Source organism: Candidozyma duobushaemuli (assembly GCF_002926085.2).
Source record: "Candidozyma duobushaemuli strain B09383 chromosome Unknown A_B09383, whole genome shotgun sequence".
Classification (NCBI taxonomy): Eukaryota; Fungi; Ascomycota; class Pichiomycetes; order Serinales; family Metschnikowiaceae; genus Candidozyma; species Candidozyma duobushaemuli.
In genome coordinates, this window is record NW_020289901.1 from 267,379 (window position 1) to 287,223 (window position 19,845).

Below are 19,845 nucleotides of genomic sequence, written 5' to 3' on the forward strand. Positions count from 1 at the left end.
CTCGTAGGAAGATATAACATTTTTTTTAACAGAAGATGTTCCAGATCCTGAAATAAAGCGGTTTGCTGCGAAGGTAGGCCTTTTCCTCGGCAAGTTCTTGTTTGAGAAGATCCAAGTCCAACTCTCTTCTGCCGGTGTCAATGTCAATCTCTGCAATTGGGATATACAATCTCCAGTTTTTCTTCCAGATCTTGTGAGCAAGGTAGAAGATGATGATAATGGGGAAGGACAAGTAGGCCTTGAAGAAGGTCTCAGCCTCTGGACTACCGCCAATGGGGAAAAGGGCGATCCAGAACTGGGCAACAAGAACCAAGAAGTTCAAAGTAAGGCCGTAGATGGAACCGATGATACCGGCTTGAGAGACATAAGCCAATTCGTCGGTGTTTCTACCCTTCAGCTTCAAGGCGTATCTGAATCTAAGATGACAGGCGCAGATAGAACCCCAGGTGAAAAGGGAGGACAAACCGGAAAGAGCCATCATCCAGTCGAAAGCCTCACCCTGCTTGTCGGAAGCAGAGATGAAACAAATCAAACCGAACACACCGGCAAGAAGAATACCGAAAATTGGTCTACCCTGCTTGTCAATGTAGTTGAAGATCTTAGGAGCCTGACCGGCAGCGGCCAAGGCAGCCAAGGTTCTGGAAGAACCGTAAACGGAAGAGTTACCGACAGACAAAACAGCAATCATAATGACAGCGTTCATGACAGAGGGCAAACCACCAATACCGGCATTCTTGATACCAATGACGAATGGAGAGTATCTGGCAGTACCGTCAGACTTCTCCAAGTCAGGGTTGTTGTATGGAACCATGCAGCCGACGATAATCAAGGAAACAATGTAGAAAAGGGTAATTCTCCAGAAAACCTGCTTGGTAGCCTTTGGAAGGGACTTTCTTGGGTTCTTGGTCTCAGCGGAAGCCAAACCAACCAACTCAGTACCGGCGAAAGCAAAAGCAGCAGTGACGAAAACCGAACAAAGACCCTTGAAACCGTGATTGAAAGCACCAGGATCATGCCAGTATTTGCCACCAATGTAGCCACCTTGAGGACCACCACCGCAGACAATAACGATACCGAGGATAATGAAACCAATGACGGCAATGACTTTGATAGCAGAGAAAATGAACTCAGCTTCACCGTAACCCTTGACGCCAAAAAGGTTGATGGCCATAATCAAAACGTAAAAGGCTACACAGTAAACAGCCGAGTTGGTTTTATCATCCCAATATTGCACAGTAATGGCGGCAGCGACCAATTCTAAAGGCATGACAACCAACCATTGCATGGCGTAGTTCCAGGCCATGGCGAACGACCACGAAGGGTCCATGAAACGAGTGTTGTAGGTGACGAAAGCACCAGAAACAGGGAAAGTGACAGCCAATTCACCCAAAGCGTGGACGGTCGAGTAAATCATGCCACCAATCAAAGCGTAAGCGATCAAAACGGAGGCTGGACCACCATTGGCCAAAACCTTACCGGAACCAATAAACAAACCAGTACCGATGGCACCGCCAATGGCGATCATCTGCAAATGTCTATCTTTAAGGGCACGGGACAACGGCGAGTTGGCGGTGATGATGGCGGTTTTCTCAATGTCGGACAAGTTGGGATCAAGACCCAAGTCCTTCTCGTCGAAACGTCTAAAACTGTCCTTGAAACGCTCCCATCTGCCCATTTCGGGCTTCAGCTCGCCAGCATCAAATGCGTTGATGTAGATTCCACCATCCTTTTCGGTGGAGGAGGCCTGCTCCCTCGAGGTGATGTAGTCTATTTCTTTATCGGGCATTGTGGTGGTGAAGCATGCATGAGCGGATTGGTGTTTAAATATGGTTGCAAAAACAGCTTCCTCAGATAAGCATGCAAGCGTGCATGGGCGGCCGGGCCTATGCTTTATCTCTGGATGTCATGGGGTAACGAAATGCCGCGTTCCGGCACCTTCCCATATCTGGGAAGCGGGCTTGCGGCTCAGTGATAGATAGGTGCGAGCAGGTTAGTACCCACAAAACGTCAAGGGAACGTCAAAACAACGTCAAAGAAACGTCAAGAGCTCGAATTTTCTTGAATTTTTCTGGATCACTGGGCTTTTTCTGAAATTCTTTGTTATTCCTGCCTTGGCTGGGGTTCTTGCTCGGCAAACTCGCGCTCGTTCAATTCGCAATTTTCTTGTCGACCGGACAAATATTAGCCTGACACGCTTGGCGGGCATTGACACCTACTTGACCGGTTGGCTGAGTATTTACATGCCCCGCATTTTTATCTTTAGGGCTTACGGCGTTTTGGAAATCTTGAAAAGAGTTAAAATGCTCTACATCAAACGGCTGGAAATGGGACGAACTTCTTGCTTGCATATACGTCCAGCACTATCTGGACAGACGGCCCACATTTTGCCGGCCATTTTTCACAAGGCTTTTTTTTGTTAACTCCAGCAGAGCGCATCTCGAGACTGAGGGGCACAAGCGGAATGCTATCATTGTTGCAATTGCAAACAATTGGCTATGTTTTTGCTACTTCTAAATTACTAAACCCCTCTCACGATATGGCTCGACCACTTTTCTCGCTTATCTCTCACCCTAGCGCGATACCTACTCGGTATATGCTGCGTGGGTTATCCGGATCCTCGCCCTATCATGTCTAGTTTTGAGATCTGACGAAAAGCAAAGCTCTCTGAACACCGCCTGTTCTTTCATGCACGAAGGCCTGATAGACCACAGGTCTGCAAGGATCCGCCTTGGTTCTTCGTAGTTTCAGATTTAATGGCTGCTGCCTCCGAACATGCCCTTAATCACCACTATCTGAGACTGGGGTAAGCTTGAAAAATCGCCGTGACAGATTTCACCAACTTTTGAACCCCCTGCTGGCCGGCGCTTCGTGTCTATTGCATCAAAAGAATTTTTGTCCATCCCTGAGACACAATCCGAGACTGTGGCATTAGGCGGGTACTTTTGGTTCTCGCATCAGAGTACAATCCACTGTGGACCATCCCTTGCAACTGAATCAGGTAATAATGAAAGATCAAGTGTATCTCGGGGTTGGGAGAAGGACGCCGAACAATGGGAAGAGGAGTAGAACGAGTGGGGTTAGAAAAAGCAAAAGCCTCTTGTCAACGCTTTGACAGCCTAAGCAGGGCTTAGGCATTGTCGGTGAATTTACCTTGGTTGGGCCGGAGTCCCACAGCTTCCCGTCGTTAAAACCTTCCTACTCCAGTTTCTCTATCGTTTTTTTGTATTCTTAAACGTACAATTATATGATGCAATTACATGGCGGTTACTTCTTCTCCTTCTTCTCCTTCTTGTCTTTCTTCTCCTTTTTCTCTTTCTTCTCTTTCTTCTCCTTCTTCTCTTTCTTGTCCTTCTTGTCCTTCTTGTCCTTCTTCTCTTTCTTGTCCTTCTTCTCCTTCTTCAGCTTTTTGCTGACCTTCTCATCCTCGTCGTCGTCTCTCTTTCTCTTCTTAGGCTCTTCATCATCGGACTCATCGTCAGAATCAGCAGGTGCAAGGGTATCGGCGTCGGCGTTGTAGGACTGGGCCTCGGTGATATCCACCTTCTTGGCGTCTCTGACAACCTTCGAGGTGGTTCTCAAGTCTCTGCCCTCCAAGGCACTCAATCTGGACTCAACCTTGGATCTGACCTCCAAACCAAAGTCACCAGAGTCGTCTCTGTCTTCGGAAAGCGAGTCATATCTCAAAGCCACAGCGGCCTTGGCGGCCAAAACTCTGGCGATCTTACCCTTGTTCTTACCGGTAGCCTGACCAACCAAAGATGCGTGGTACAACAAACCGTATTTAGGTGTGTCATGCTTGGTCTTGAGGGCTCTGAAAAGGGCCTTCTCGGCACCCAAAATCTGGATGGTGGAGGCAGGGGCCTTGGCCAAAGAAGTAAGCGAACCGGCGTGGGCAATCAATCTAGCACCAACCAACTCACCAACAAGAGAGGTCAAGTTGGGAGCAATGGCCTTCATACGCGAAGACAAGTAGTTGGACAACTGCTCTCTGTAGGCGGCGAACTCGACAATCTGCTCAGCAAGAGACTTGATGTTGTCCAAGTCAACCTCAGTGATCTCAGTACCCATAGAAACCTCAGCAGCACTCTTGACCTGCTCCTCGGCCTCTTCGGGCAAGATCTCAGACAAGTCGGTCTCGGCAGCGTTGGATCTAACACCCATTGTCAAGATGATTCTGGCATAAGCAACAGAGTCTGTTATGAGCTTGGCCAACTCAGGGAAGTGCCAACCGTACCACTCCTTACATCTCATGGCGTATGTGTTTAATTCCTTGTCCAAGTCGTCTAAAAGAGCGATAGCCTGGACAATCATGGTGTCGACCTTGTCAGCGGAGAACTTCAACTTGTGTCTACCAATAGAGTGAGCCAAACCAAGGGACATCTGCTTCAAGACAGAGTCGTCCAAACCGGGTAAGAGCTCTGGCAAGAACTCTCTGATAGATCTGTGCAAGTCCAAGGAGGCAGCGTCAGAGACAACGGAGTAGTTCAAACCCAATTTGTTGATGGCATTACCCAATTTGGCCTCACTGACAATCAAAGTGACCTTCTTCTCCAACTTAACGTCCTCCAACATCTTCTTCAAAGAGTCAGAAACCTTACCTTCGACAACGGCGTTGGCCTCTTCCAAGGCATTGGCGGCAGACTGGAACTTCTCGAAACGATGGATCTTAAACTGCTCGGCAACCTTCTCAGCCGAGTTCAAGTCCTCGAACAAAGAGGTGGACTTGTGGATCTTCTTGTCGGCAGCCTTAAGCAAGGCGTAACCGGCAGCGGTTTCCGTCAACACGTAAGCCATGGCGTGGGGTGTCGATCTGGAATTAAAGGTTTAAGATGGGGATTGAGTATTGAAAATTGAAGGAGATGAGGTGAGAAAAAACTTCGACTGGCCTGCGTGCAAGCTGTTGTTAGTGGTGTACGGGTGCAACAGACCTGGTTGTCCTCTTAGTAGTTGAAGCCAATGGTGCAGACGATTGAGGTGCAATTTTTCAAATTTTCATCGAAAGCTTATGTTTAATGAGCGATGGGATATATAGTGCTGTGCTGCTCTGTAGAAAAATTTGATGACATACCGGCATCTAATGATAAGTGTGGGTTTCAAGAGATTTAATGCTACCAATGGCCACATATCGTGTGCTAGATGAGGGCTCCTTAGGCGAGAAAAGGACTGAGTGTTTTTGACTGGTTGTAGTAATTGGATCTGTTTGGGGTTTTAACTCACTATTATCTAGATGGCACATACCATAGGTCATATCAACTCAATCGTGCTTTAATATCACAATGAAACCACTTATTCCACTCTATTCCGTCCGAAGAAAGTTGGTTTCCCAATCGTTAGATGCTTGTGGTTAGCGAGTACCCTTTTCGCAGCCATTCCTTCCATACCCCTTGGGTACGCTAACTCTAGATTATGTCTAACAACGAACAATACTAATTCACCAATTTTGCCCTCATAAGTTTCATCAAAATTGCCAGTCTTTTTTATTTCTTTCTATGAAGTTGAGTAAATATTTGAATCTGTTGTATCTCATTGGTACTGTTTTCGCATACACGCTCCCTACGCATACGCACTACACGTCCTAGATCACTATTGATCTAAAGTGCTAATACCCCAACTTATGTGTCCGTGATGGACAAAAGACCTAACAACCAGCCTTTACGCCCAGAGCTGGACCTAAAGAAAACCAAAGCACGCAAAACAACATATTTTTTCCAACCACAGAACACGCTATCTTTCAACCCCAGAAAGAGGCAAGACGAGTGCCACAACAAACAAGGCACCGAACAAAACACAAACGGAACGCCTGAACAACCGGCAATTCAAAATATCAAGACTCTACCTGAACAGAGCTCAGATGATAGTTTCGAAGGTGTGAGATGGCGTGGAGGGGCTAGTCCGCGTCGTCAGGTCGATACCAGATGTATACTCTCATCGCCTTTAAAGAATGGTGATAAGCTTAATACGCGTTCTGGTGCTTCCGAGACCGTGACCCCTGCAATGAATAATGAGGTAACAGACTCGTTTCTCTCGAAATACGGCCTAGGGTTCGAGAATGTACTTTCTCAAACTCCTCAGACAGCTCAAGCTCAAGCAAACAAAACACACCTAAACGTGAGCCCCACGTTGGCGAGGTCAAAACTGTTCGACCCCACTTGCATTACGTCAAAAAAGACGCCTTCCCCCGACCAATTCAGCACGCCGTCTCTCTCAAGGCTAAATACATGGATTGATAGATTTGCCACTAATCTGCCTCAAACAACACCTGAGACAACATTCAAAAAGCCACATCTTGCATCCAAAGAGGACAATAAGTCTGATGAAGACCCCTTTTCTGACGACGATTCAGTTTTGGCCACTTTGAACGTGGAGCAATTTTCCACAGCGGTAGCTACTCAAAAACAAGCGGCCAAATCAACGGAGCCGTGCACCAGCATACCATTGGAAACAGGCAAAGATGATTCTCTTGCGGAGTCTGATCCTTTCACCGATGAAATCGATATTGAGGACTTAGAAAAGAGGGTCTCGACAACACAGCATCAGCCAAAGCATATCCTGAAAGAAGAGGTTCTTTTAGACAAGCTTCAAAAGTCCATCAAGGCAGAGAAGAGAGAAGATATCGGAGCTAAGGTTTCATTCTCAAGGTCCGACTTCATAAGGTACGAGGTTGTTTCAGTCTTTCAGGGCGTTTATTCCTTCCAAAACCACAAGAGAAAACAATTGATTCTCTCAGTGAAGGACAAGGAGGGCATTCAAGGTAGGCTTATCGTGAGGGGCGACTCCTCCGAGCTCAGCATTCAGGCCAACGACATAATTCATGTCATTTTGACCTGCCCAGATACACCTAAACTCGTTGATAATTCGCATAACTTGCTAATATGGAATCCGGATGTATTAGTAACATCAACAGTGGTGGCTGATCAACTATTCTGTCCTAGAAAAACGGTCATCATGAAACGTTTCAAGTTCCCCGGCTATTCCACGCTTCCGCTCTTAACTGGTACAATCGTGCATGAAATCTTCCAAACCTGTTTCATCACTGAGAGATTCGATAATGCGTATCTCGAGGAGCTACTTGACAATGAAATCAAAGGACGCCTCATAGAAATTTACATGATAGGAGATGTGGTCAATGAGTTAAAAGGGATGATACGAGAACGTCTCCCATTCATCACGTTGTGGTTTCAAACTTTCTACAAGAAACCCCCTGTTGAAATTCCAACGAATCAACGAAATCAAAAAATTCGGTTTTCCGTCGCTGACGGCTTAGACCTTGAAGAGAGTGTATGGTCACCCATGTTTGGATTGAAGGGTATGGTTGATGTAACACTCAAAGCTAACTTTAAAGGAGAATTTTCGACGTCTCAGGCACTCCTTCCAATGGAAATCAAAACCAGCCGACCTTACCTTAGTCATCAAGCTCAAGCTGCATTATACTCGCTCCTTTTTAAGGATAGGTATAACTTCGACATATCTTCATTTCTTTTGGTGTACGCACTGGACGAAGGTCTGACGACGAAACACGACATTTCAGTACCTGACCTCAAGTCACTCATACATCTTCGCAATCAAATATCATTTTTCCTAAAAAGTGGTCAAAATGATTTACCAGACTTGATGAGACAGCAAAAATGTGATAAGTGTATGATTCAGGAGGCTTGTATGACTTTAAACCGAATCACAGAGGATGGAACTGCTGATGATAGCGGTATTGACAAAGACGTATACGAGAATCTTATGTTACACCTTGAGGGTAAGCCACATTATGCTGCATTTTTCAAATATTGGAATGAGTTACTCACACAAGAGGAGCATTTTTTGGATAAGTTCAATCGCGATCTTTGGGTCTTCACAGCTCAAGAGCGGGAAACTGAACGTGGAAAGGCTATCGCAGACCTTGTGATCTCAGGCCAAAGGCAATCAGATGAGAACGGCTTATTCTTCTACACCTTTGTAAGAAAGCCAGGAACGTTATTCAAATCGATGCAAAATACCCAGATTACTAAGAACGACAAGGTTGTGATCAGTGACGACCAGGGCCGATTCGCCCTCTCACAAGGGTATGTTCGAGAAGTTTGGCCCGACTCAATCACTGTTTCGACCAGAAGGCGCATAATTCCGACCTCTCTGAAAACGGATAAGTTTCATAGGGCAAGTGTTTTGAAAGCAAGTCAACAAAACTCACAAGAGTTCAAGTCCGCAGTGATATTTCGCATTGATAAGGACGAAATGTTTTATGGAATGGGCGTGGCAAGATATAATTTGCTAAACTTGTTCTTGAAATCAGGAGATTCCAAGAGACGAGAACTCATAGTTGATTCGAGAGCTCCTGTTTTTGATAAGTCAACGCAGAACGTCGTCGATGCGCAATTCAACGAAGACCAGAAACATGCCATGGATAGAGTCTTAGCAAGTCAAGATTACACTCTTATACTTGGCATGCCTGGAACCGGTAAAACAACCTTGATTGCGCACTTGATCAAAGACCTCAGCAGTAAAGGAAAGTCGGTCCTCTTATGTTCTTACACCAATTCGGCTGTTGACAACATTTTGTTGAAGTTGAAAGGCCTTGGTGTTGATTTTCTTCGGGTCGGAAATGCTTCAAGAATTCATCAGGATATAAAACCATATATTCCTGGTTCTGAGGATTGTCCTGTGGACTCCTACGATGACTTTGAACTCGTTTACAGAGGACCTATGGTTGTGGGGGCAACTTGTCTTGCTATAGGAGATATTGCGTTCAGTGTACGTGAACATTTTGACTATTGCATCATCGATGAATCTTCGCAGGTGTCCCTTCCACTTTCACTCGGTCCATTGGCCCTATGTGACAAATTTGTACTTGTTGGCGATCATTTCCAGCTTCCGCCACTTGTCACTAATCCCAATGCCGAGGTGAAGTCTGGTTTGTCGACCTCGCTTTTTCAGAAACTTGCGAATGAACATCCGGAGAGCGTTTGTGAGCTCACATACCAATACAGAATGTGCGAGGAGATCATGTTACTCTCGAATGCTTTGGTATATGATGAGAAATTGAAGTGTGGCTCCTCAGAGGTTAGCAAACAAAGTCTAGAGATACCTAACATCAATAACCTCGTCTCAGGTGTCAAGGACGGTGAATCAATCGCCGACCGTTGGTTGGACGAAGCACTCAGAGAGGAGACGAAGTGCCTTTTTTTCAATCACGACTCTTTGGAAGGGTATGAATCCATTACAGGAGACAATGTAACAAATCTAACTGAGGTCGCATTGATCAGAGAAACTGTCGAAGCACTATGTGCTTGTGGGGTCAAGGAGAGCAGTATCGGCGTAATGACATTGTATCGCTCCCAGTTGAAGGTGTTAACAGAGGCATTCAGGCATCGCCCATCGTTGGAGATTCTAAACGCAGATCGTTTCCAAGGTAGAGACAAGGATTGCATCATAATCTCCCTTGTCAGGTCAAACAAAGAAAGGAAAGCTGGAGATCTCATCAAAGATTGGCGAAGAATGAACGTTGCGCTTACTCGTGCAAGGTCCAAGCTTCTCATATTTGGCTCACTTTCGACTCTTTCGAACACTGAGACCATAAAGGAATTCATAAGTCTATTCAAACGCAAGACTTGGATATACCATCTTCCATCAAACGCAAGACGTGTTTACGACTTCGAAGCTTCCACGAGAGTCCTGAAGGATATTGACGTCACGAAGAAGGTGAAAAAAGTTGGAAGTAAAACGCTAGAGAGGCATCCAATCGTGAGAGACATCTTTAAGGATATGGACATCAACATTTGTCGAGGTTGAAAATGCATTAATACATATTTATAGAGCAAAAAAATGAAACTCGAAGTTTCCACGACGAAATCCAAGATTTTGGTTCTCGACATTTGCTTGCTGATTTGGTTGATTCTGGCCATTAGCAGCACGTCTCATCTGCCCCCTCACGTTCTGAACGAAGACGAAGACGAAAAATACAATCGTAAGGAGGAGAACAATGTAGTCAAAGACCTCATAGTCATCCTCTTCATCTATCTCGGTACCCTCAAAATGGGCAGTGGACCTTTGAATTGCTCTTTCGTCGCTCTCATCATCATCTATGCTATCCTGAGATCTACCTAGCGACTTGAATGTACTGAACCAGCCAGCTTTATCCACATCTTTCTTGTCGCGGCTGAAAAGTAGCTTTAATCTCAAGCGTAATAATGCAAGACTCATTGGGTATGTGTTCAAGCGTGAAACTTCATAGAAGGGGGAGTCCAGTGTATACTTCAGACTGAGATCATAATATCGTTTTGCCATATGATAGTCAACAGTTGCATTGGCAGAACCGAGGCCGTACTCGTACATATGGCCAAGCTTGAAACAACCATGAGATGATTGAGCTGTGGCTGCTCTTGAATAATAGGAAAACGCTTTTCCAAAGTCTTTTGGAATATTCGCTGATTTCACACCGCTGTAATTGATGTCACCCAACGCAATGGTCGAATCAACATCATCCTGAAGGGAAGCGAGTTCAAGGTACGACATCGCACTTTCGAGTCTATCAGTGTCGAACGTTTTAGGATGCAATGAAAAAAGACTATCCGCCTGGTACAAAAGATATGCTGCGCTAACTTGTGAATGCCTGAATCCTTGCTCCGCTGCTAACAGGTATCCGAGAAGGGCATTTTTGAAGCTGCCATGAATGAACTCTGTGAATGCATATTTAAGGTGGGGGAAAAGTTCCTTCTCAGAGCGCTCGACAAACATTTTGTAGTATGCGACGATCGTAGAGCAATGTAAATCATCAGTGGGAGATGCCCCAACACCTGTTTCCATGGCATCAGCGTAGTAGAAAAATGCATCATAATAATTTCTGTGGCTGAGGTCACGCCAAGAACCAAAGGTCTGCTCTGTGTTATGAATAAGAAAGGGCAGCGTAGGATTTGCAACAGCCATCCATTGAGTGAGAAGATATGTGGCTTCTAATGACAGATGTCTGACAGCGATGGACAAGTGCCTCGAGCAATTAGAACTCAAAGTGCCATCTGTGATTGGATCGAGAGTGTGAAACTTTCCAAGTTGAGTTCTGGTGTATCTACTGTCAATGATACGATTTCCGAACTCTAGATACTTGAATGCTTTCTCGATATTGCGCTCACCATGTCCTCCTTCAAGGTACAAATTACCGAGCAAACAAGCACACCGAGACCACATGTTTCTATCCTCCTCACTGACATATATCCCACTATTCTTACCAAACTTCACTTTAGCGTGCGCCAAGCACTTTCCTGCTAGGTCATGAGCAACAGAGAGATTCATAGGAGTGAAGCGAGTTCCAGTATACGATGCCAAGGCGTCATAGTAAAGATCACGGAGATCGGGATCATGGTTATAGTCATTATCCTCAAGATGCTTCCGCTTTGCAGCATCATAGTCTGCCGAAGCTTGAAAGGACAGAAACTGATTACTCACTTTGCGGCCGTAAAGTCCGCCGTTAAAGTCAGCAATACGAATATTGTGAAAAGCTGTGCGGGAATCAGGAAGCCATGTGGAGTCGAGTTGATTCTTCTTAGTGACACGGGCTAGTCTGGAGTAGTAAAACTTTGATAAGTCGCAGTTGGGCGGCCTATCGATGCCGTGAAGGTACTTGTTTGCAAGGACGATTGTGGCATTGAGATTGCCGTTCTCACTAGCAAACTGATAATATAAGTTAGATTTTGCTTTATCTTTCTGGATTTCACCAAACATGCCTGTAGAGTAAATAAAGCCTAGCATGAAGTAGGCATGATCGTGTGCTGAAGTCTTCACTGCCTGCTCGTAGTAATGTAGCGCTTTCGTGTAATTTACTCTTATGTCAGACTGGCCAAACATATATAGATCAGCCAAATACACGTATGTTTCCTGGGTAGCGGAGGCCTCAGCATCTTCAATGAATCTGAGTGCTGCCGTCTCAAAACTGGTGTAGTAATTATCAAGATATGGCGAGCCCTCATAATCTTGTAGCGCTGTGTCATACTGTGGAATGAAGACATTATCCTGAATCAGCTTCTCCGTGTATAGAGGCTTTCTGTTTTTCCGTCTATGGGAGTTTGTCTCGATGAATAGTCGAAGGCGTTCTAGAGGCAGATCCACAGAAGTTGCCTCCTTCACCACAGCTTGAGACTGCTGTGCTGCAGCTGCTCGAAAAATCCAAAACGAGAAGTTCACGAGCCAAAGCAAAAGCATGTGGAAGGGGCTTTTTGGTCAATATGGGGAGATTTGATTTCGTTTAGTTACGTCGTGGTGTTCAAGACGTACCAGTCGTGTGCAGGCACTAACGTCGTAAACCTCTCCCGAAGATGTGATGACGGCAGAGAATGAGGAAATGAGAGAACTTGGTAGATGATGTTGTTAAATTCGAATAAAGACCACTCTAGCTTCAAAAGGGCCCCTGGGAGGAATCTTGCAATCTGAGATCACGTGACTTTCTGGCTCCAGAAGTCAGACTTGATCAGCAGTGGCAGACTTCGATGACTGTCTTTGGGGTTTTTATTACTCGAATGAGAAATATGTGTATTGTAGGAAATGCTATTCTTGTTCCGTGAACAGCTTTGGGGACAACTTTGGGGCTAAATTGCGCTTTACTCGAAGATATTTTGGCCCAATGCAGGTGATAGAATAGGCATGGTTATCGAGACTTCGCTAATGAACAAGAATTTCCGAATTCTTCTTTTTTTCTTTCTCGTGCCATGTGTCTCATTCGTTATTAGTTGTCAGACATCATAGTTCCTTTTGTGTAGGTAATCCACTTTCAGATAGGCTTGTATGGTAACTTGATGTATTTTACGCGTTTATGTACGAAGCGGTGATATTATTGAAAATTCTACGAAGCCTAATAATAATCTGTGGGACCAAACCCTTGAGCTCGTGAACTACTTGGGCTTCGCTGAATGCGTGATGAAAAGATAAAGGGGCACTTCTAAACTGGCATCTGTGTAAACTCATACGAATTAAAGGAAGTGACATGTGTCCGAACTGCCAACGTTCTATTTTTTTCCCTTCACTACGGCCTGCAAGCAGCCTTGTACGGACTTACCCTATGACGTATATCAATTCGAGCAAAGACGACACAACACGAAGAACCGATACATCGAAACGCATTTTAAACTAACCAAAATTTCCAAAAAGGACAATCCTGACTTTGTGCTACAAAACCCAACCTTAAATATAGCGCCACGGTTGCAAAATCTGTGGGGTCGGAGCGGCGCGCCGACATAACACCTTTACACCACATGTTACCAGCCTGGTCTTAATAACAGCCTAGCTGGCACAAGACCACTTTGACACTTGGCCCTAAGCGCCAACAAAGTCAAGCTGCAGTGTGGAAGTAGCCAGTGAAGAAGACCCGTACACCTCATTGTTGTTGAAGAAATCTCTTCACGCGACTCTTGAGCCTCCGAATCTCCGAAAAATTTCACCATTTGCAGTCACAAAACTTCGCTTCTCTCTTCAGTCGAAGCGACAGCTCGGCTTTCTGAAGGTTTTTTCCCAATGCTGTCATTGGGTGCTCTATACATGGCTAAGAAATTCGGACCGTATTAAGCTGCCTGCAGGATACACTTTGAGTGAGCCTTTTCGAACTGTATGCATTTGCTGTTAACAAGTAGAGGGTATAACACCAACTAATTTTCACCTATACACGGTCTAAGGACCATCTCAGTTTTGAATTTGGCCCACGCTATCTAGGCTTTCCACCTGTATTATAGAGGAAACCATGCAGCTATTCAACTCAAAAAAGCCGGCCTACCAGTCCACAGAGGCGATCTTTCGGTCTGCTCCCATGACTCTCGTGCAATTTTACGTGACGATGGAGTTGGCCCGTGATTTGGTCTTCACGCTAGGAAACTTGGGTCAAGTCCATTTCAGAGACCTCAATGCCAAGCTAACAGCTTTTCAGCGTACATTTATCACCGAGCTAAGGAATATAGATGTGGTGGAATTGAACTTGACATTTTTGTTCAGCATGATGGCCAAGTACTCAACGTTCAAAGGTGATCCGTTCGCCAATCTTGTGGCTGACGAAAATCCCTTGCCTACAGCATCCGAAATGGAGGAGATCAAGGAGCGCGTGGCTGCTTTTCATGACAAGATCAAGCACCTCGACGACTCACACTCGGCTTTGGAGCTTAAGAAATACAAATACTTGGAGAATCGCCATGTTATAAATTCCGTCCACAACTTCCACAAATCCTCATTGGTGCCATCGAATCAGGATGCCGATGATGAATTCCGTCAGTTCGAGATCGAGGACGACGACGAAGAGGCATTGCTCAATGAAGGAAGAAACTCTGATTCCTTTGAGATAGACCGCAATTCCATTCACGAAACTAGTACGAACTTAGATGGCAACAGTTTATTCAATTCAATTTGTGGTGTTGTTGCAAGAGATAAGATCCCAATATTGAGAAAGATCTTATGGAGAACGTTAAGAGGTAACTTGTACTTCAACGACATTCCAATCGACGAATTGCTTCCAGAATCACTAGAAAGACAATCCGAGCTCGTACACAAGAGTGTCTTTATAATCTACATCCACGGTGAATACTTGAGAGAGCGTGTGCGCAGAATCATCAACTCTTTAGATGGTCACATTTATGACAACACCGGAGGTGGTGCCGGCGGAAGACTTGCAACATTGAATGAACTTAATGGCAAGATTGAAGATTTGAATAATGTTGTCGAGTCTACAAGAAGTCACTTGATCACAGAGCTTCTTGTCTTTCAAGAGAAATACCCAGACTGGTACTATGTCGTAAAAAGAGAGCGTTCAATCTTTGAGGAACTTAATAAATTCGATGAAGATAGCACCAGGCGGTGTTTAGTGGGTGAGGGCTGGATTCCTCGCTCTGAAGTGGAGAATATTCGTCGAGCACTAAAAAACTTAGTGCGTGCTAAGACAGCCTCCGCCAACAATCCTTTAGTGCTGAACTCAGAAATCTCGCTCTCCAACGATACTTTAAATAATCAGGGAGCTAGCGCACCTCCATTGTTTGCTGTTGGTAATGAAGACCAACATGGTAATGAGGAAGATAGTGATGATGACAATGACAACGATGACCAGGACTTCAACTTTGTTGCAGTACTCAATGAACTTGCAACAACAAGAACACCACCAACATACCATAAGACGAACAAGTTCACACTGGGATTCCAGTCAATTGTCGATACGTACGGAATATCCTCGTATCAAGAGGTGAACCCAGGTTTGGCCACAATTGTCACTTTCCCTTTCATGTTTGCTATTATGTTTGGTGATCTAGGTCATGGTTTCATCGTCCTTTTGATTTCCTTGTATTTCGTGAAGAACGAAAGGCATTTCGACTCTATGAGAAAGATGGACGAGATCTTGGGAATGGCTTATAGCGGCAGATACATCATGCTTCTTATGGGTTTCTTCTCCATATTCACAGGGTTGTTGTACAATGACATATTCTCAAAGTCGATGACTATCTTCAACTCGACTTGGAAGTGGGAGTTCCCCGAGGATTTCGAGCCATCATTGAACAGCAGTGTACCATTGGTTGCCACCAGAAAGGGTTCGAGTGTCTATCCGATCGGTCTTGATTGGGCATGGCACGGCGCTGAGAATGGCTTGCTTTTCACCAACTCTTACAAGATGAAGATGTCGGTTCTCATGGGTTATATCCACATGACGTACTCTTACTTTTTCAGCTTGGTCAACTACCGTTTTTTTAATTCACGTGTTGACATTATCGGCAACTTTATTCCCGGCCTTATCTTCATGCAAAGTATCTTCGGTTACTTATCGTTGACGATTGTTTACAAGTGGTGTGTTGATTGGTTTGGCACAAATCGTCAGCCTCCAGGGTTGTTGAACATGCTCATCAACATGTTCCTCGCTCCTGGAAGTATTGAGGATCCTTTGTACAAGGGCCAAGCTGTGGTTCAGGTGATATTGGTTCTTCTTGCGTTGTGTTGTGTCCCATGGTTGTTAGTCTACAAACCAATGATTCTCAGAAGAGAGAACCTCAAGGCTAAAGATGCTGGTTACAGCGATATTCATTCCCAGAGACATCATGCTCTACAACTTCAAGAGGAGGAGGAAGCTTTGGTTCCTAATGGCGAAGTCAATTCCGAAACTGTCGGCTTGCATCCAGACGACGAGGTCGATTTGTTAAACGAAGCATTCCATTTCCCTAACGATATTGAACCTATGGTCGGAAATTCGGGCCATGGTGGGGAGGGCGAAGAGTTCAACTTCATGGATATTGTCATTCATCAAGTGATCCACACTATTGAATTCTGTCTTAATTGCGTTTCTCACACAGCGTCCTACTTGAGATTGTGGGCTTTGTCATTGGCTCACGCTCAGTTATCTAGTGTTTTGTGGACAATGACCATTCAAAACGCTTTTGGTGCAACGGGAACTGCTGGTATCATCATGACGTTCTTTTTGTTCGCTATGTGGTTTACATTGACGTTATGTATTTTAGTCATGATGGAAGGCACTTCTGCAATGTTGCATTCTTTGCGTTTGCACTGGGTTGAGGCGATGTCGAAATTTTTCGAGGGCGAAGGCTACTTGTTTGAACCTTATTCGTTTAAAAATATAGAGCTTTGATCGACGATCACCGTTTGTGCAATTAATTATTAACCTGCAATGGTGATCTTGGATCTAGAAGGGGATACAAATTGGAGCTAACAATTATGTGAGAATAGTTTTTCGCGTTCGTCCGGGATGAGGTTGGCAAATTGATGAGATATAACCGTTAGACAGAAGCATTTGCGCTCCTAGAAATCATCTCGCGATTCGCTCAGTGAACTCCAATGCATGCATCCACATGCAATGCATGCTGCACAGAGCAGCACAGCTCCTCTCATTTGGCCTGGATGTAACATGCTTCATGCGGTCTATGCGCGTTGCTTCAGCAAGGGTCCTTATTTGAGAGCCGAATGGCATAGATTGCAAGCACCGAAAAAGGGTGTGCTTAAATAGGAAATAGAGGATTGTACCACCCGCAACTTCACGGGATTGTCTACTGTAGCCCTTACATCTCTCCTCGTCAGACAATGCATTTCTAAAGAATTATCCTAGTTCTACGGACGACAATAGACAGTCATGACGAGAGTCGCCCTGGTTCTCATTGAGGGGACCTCTGGTAGGAGCTCTCGAAAAGAAAGCCCAATGACTGGTGTCGTAATTACTAGCTCGGATGTTCGGCTAATAGGTTCGGAGCTAACGTGTAGCATCAGCCGTGTTTTTCTTAAGAACCACATTGGGGCAGGATGCTCGTAAAACCACCGAAATCAAATTATAGTAACACATTCATATCTGATGTTATAGCGTCGTCGATCTTCGTGAAATATTAGTCAGTGGCACCCAATTAGGCTATTCGTACGGGATAGACCCAAATACGAAATGATATCTCCCCAATTGGGACTATTCAAATTGTAATAAAAAAAAAAAGTGACTTTCCTTGAAGCACCCCTTATTGGTCATTATTGCTCAATGGCGCATCTCAGTCGAGCAAGATGGTGCCACCTGCGAGGATTTGTTTACCCATGTCGGGCAATACCATAGACAACTTCTGATTTTGCAACTTCGCCTGCAACTTGCCAATCATGACTTGAATAGGAACTTGGCGCTTGGCTGCTTCTGTCTCCAAAAACCTCACAAGGGCTGTTCTAGTATCAAGCAAGGAGCGGTCGTCTGCGTTATGAGCAGCCGCCCATTCGTCCAATGAGATATTGTGATCGGCTAAGGAGCGGTGCCACAAGGCAAAGTTGCTAAAGACCTCATCCACGGTTTCCACCTCAGGAGCGGGCGTGGACATTAGTACCCGCATACGTGCTTCACCATATTTTTCGTGGTATTGGGTCGATTGTAACCCAATTTGTTGCACCTGAGAGTTCCACTTCAGAGAAATGCTGAGACCATCGCTATTGCTTTGAGCAAGTTGGCGATTGAGTTGAGTTAAATGAGCATTATTCTGGTCAAGAATTTGCTTGGTGTATGCTGTTGTGTTGGGATTCCTTGTGGCCAAAAGGATGGAAAGGCCGTCGGTGCTGCTCATGAGCTTCTTCAAAGTATTGGATTGCTCGTCTATTTGAGCAGACTGCTGCTCGATAAACTGCGCCATCTCCCTCGCCATCGACTCTTGTAATTTTTGCATCTGACCGACCATTTTCTCGAGATGCTTTATCCGTTTCCTTCCTTCAAACGGGTGGTCATTCGACGCATGACGTTTTTTAGGAATGGAATTGGGCACCTCGCCATCCTTGAGAATATCATTCTCGGCCAATTCAGGTGAAGACGCGTAGGATGACTCGGGGGTGGATTCAATTGACTTGCGAGTGAAGTTGTCGTTTTGCTCCTTCGAAATACCAGCGAAATCACAAAACTCCTGGGAAGAAAATATTGCATGCTCGCATATAAGATTCTCTGGAAATCTCTTCTTCACCTCCACCATGTCCTGGACAAGTGTCTTTCTGATATAGTCTAGAAGACGGAATAACTTGTCGAAATCAGCGTTCTGGCCATATGTGTGTTTGTTAAGGAACGGAAAGATTTGTTCGACAACTGAAGCGGGAGGCTCTCGTTTCGCCCGTTCGATGCTGTAGGATTTCTCGTTTTCGAACCCGGCAAAGTTGCAAAGAGTCTCGACTTGAATGTTGTCGATCGAGTGGCTCAGGCATTTGAGGTTCATGGTGCTCTCAGAAACAAGGCCCAATTCTGGGTCCGTGTTATACTGAGACGTGAGGATTTTTCCCAAGTGAATTGGCTTGAACTTGTCATTAATCTTGAGAATTTTTGTGGATGCTTTGTATTGCTGGGAGTAGGAAAGGGGGCGCAATTTGTTGCCACCATTGAGAAGCTTGTAGTCTAGGAATTGCTCATGTTGCAACAGTTCCTCGGTGAGATCGTATTCTCCATAAGTGTCGGGGACATGGAACCGGGCAAACATGTACATGGCAAGAATGAAAATCGGGCACAATTCCACAAGCTTGTGTCGGAGGCGAGCGGTATACTGTGTTTGCGTGGTCTTCGGAAGAACCGACTTTATTAGTAGACCCTGCAAGTCATTGCCAAAAGTGTGTAATGACAAGTCTGCAAGCTTAATTTCACGCTTCTGAAGCGCCTTTAGCTGGAAGGAATGTAGGAGCAGGAAATCAACCAAGGTTCGGAGGAAGGAGTGGACATTCAGTGACTGGAGGCAACGACCATTTATAAGTGGGAGGGTAAGCTCATAGTAGTCCAGAACGGTGTATGGGGCGATATTGCTCTTGGAGCTCGAGGAACCCAGTCTGAGGGATTCGGAGGTGCTTCTGGATGGCCTGGTATCGGTATCGTCTTTTTCCAAAGCTTCATTATCAGATACAGAATAGTCTGACATGCCAGGGAAACATAAATGTAGCGGGCCGATTGAGCGTTCAAAAGGCCAATGGGGAAATCAGGGATACTTTGCGAGCTGCTAGGGAGTATTTAGTGGGATTATCTGGGAGTATGTTTTGTGGAGGGAGACAACTTTCCGCATCAAATTACCCAAGGCGAATGGTTTCGACAAAGATATGGGGCGAACGAATGAACAGGATAATCGATGAGTTGAAGTTGACTCGACAAGTAGACCAGACTGTTTGTCGGGGATGTGACGAGACAAGAACGAAAAAAGATGTTTGGAGGAGAGCAAAAAAAAAGGGGGAAATCGAATGACAAAGAGAGCGATCTGAGTTATATAGTGAGTTGAGCAGCGCTGCCGGAGTAACACAAGCGAAAAAAATAACGACTTGAGTGACGGAATAAGACCCTGAAGTGGGGCAGCAAAGAGGAAAGCGGCGGGGATAAAGACAAATGGAGAAGGCAAAGTACGATCTTTAGCAGAAGGTTTGATC

At 45.1% G+C, this 19,845-nt stretch overlaps 6 protein-coding genes across 6 annotated transcripts; 2 read left to right on the forward strand and 4 right to left on the reverse strand. All coding sequences in view use genetic code 12, as the record gives it.

Moving 5' to 3' along the window:
• Positions 1 to 25: 25 nt before the first annotated feature.
• CXQ87_000125 (amino acid permease) lies at positions 26 to 1,786 on the reverse strand (the record flags this gene model as incomplete). Its single annotated transcript, XM_025478708.1, has 1 exon — positions 26 to 1,786. One exon carries the CDS (start codon positions 1,784 to 1,786, stop codon positions 26 to 28), a length of 1,761 nt encoding a protein of 586 aa, XP_025338181.1.
• A 1,478-nt stretch (positions 1,787 to 3,264) lies between these two features.
• NOP5 (RNA-processing protein) lies at positions 3,265 to 4,794 on the reverse strand (the record flags this gene model as incomplete). The annotated part of the gene is made up of 1 exon (XM_025478709.1): positions 3,265 to 4,794. The coding sequence occupies one exon, from the start codon at positions 4,792 to 4,794 to the stop codon at positions 3,265 to 3,267; it is 1,530 nt and encodes a 509-aa protein (XP_025338182.1).
• An 831-nt stretch (positions 4,795 to 5,625) lies between these two features.
• On the forward strand, positions 5,626 to 9,746 carry DNA2 (bifunctional ATP-dependent DNA helicase/ssDNA endodeoxyribonuclease; the record flags this gene model as incomplete). The annotated part of the gene is made up of 2 exons (XM_025478710.1): positions 5,626 to 9,687; positions 9,735 to 9,746. 2 exons carry the CDS (start codon positions 5,626 to 5,628, stop codon positions 9,744 to 9,746), a joined length of 4,074 nt encoding a protein of 1,357 aa, XP_025338183.1.
• Positions 9,747 to 9,795: 49 nt separating this feature from the next.
• CXQ87_000128 (ubiquitin ligase complex subunit) lies at positions 9,796 to 12,180 on the reverse strand (the record flags this gene model as incomplete). The annotated part of the gene is made up of 1 exon (XM_025478711.1): positions 9,796 to 12,180. The coding sequence occupies one exon, from the start codon at positions 12,178 to 12,180 to the stop codon at positions 9,796 to 9,798; it is 2,385 nt and encodes a 794-aa protein (XP_025338184.1).
• Positions 12,181 to 13,774: 1,594 nt separating this feature from the next.
• Positions 13,775 to 16,576, forward strand: STV1 (Stv1p; the record flags this gene model as incomplete). The annotated part of the gene is made up of 1 exon (XM_025478712.1): positions 13,775 to 16,576. One exon carries the CDS (start codon positions 13,775 to 13,777, stop codon positions 16,574 to 16,576), a length of 2,802 nt encoding a protein of 933 aa, XP_025338185.1.
• An 898-nt stretch (positions 16,577 to 17,474) lies between these two features.
• Positions 17,475 to 19,349, reverse strand: CXQ87_000130 (uncharacterized protein; the record flags this gene model as incomplete). Its single annotated transcript, XM_025478713.1, has 1 exon — positions 17,475 to 19,349. One exon carries the CDS (start codon positions 19,347 to 19,349, stop codon positions 17,475 to 17,477), a length of 1,875 nt encoding a protein of 624 aa, XP_025338186.1.
• Positions 19,350 to 19,845: the final 496 nt, after the last annotated feature.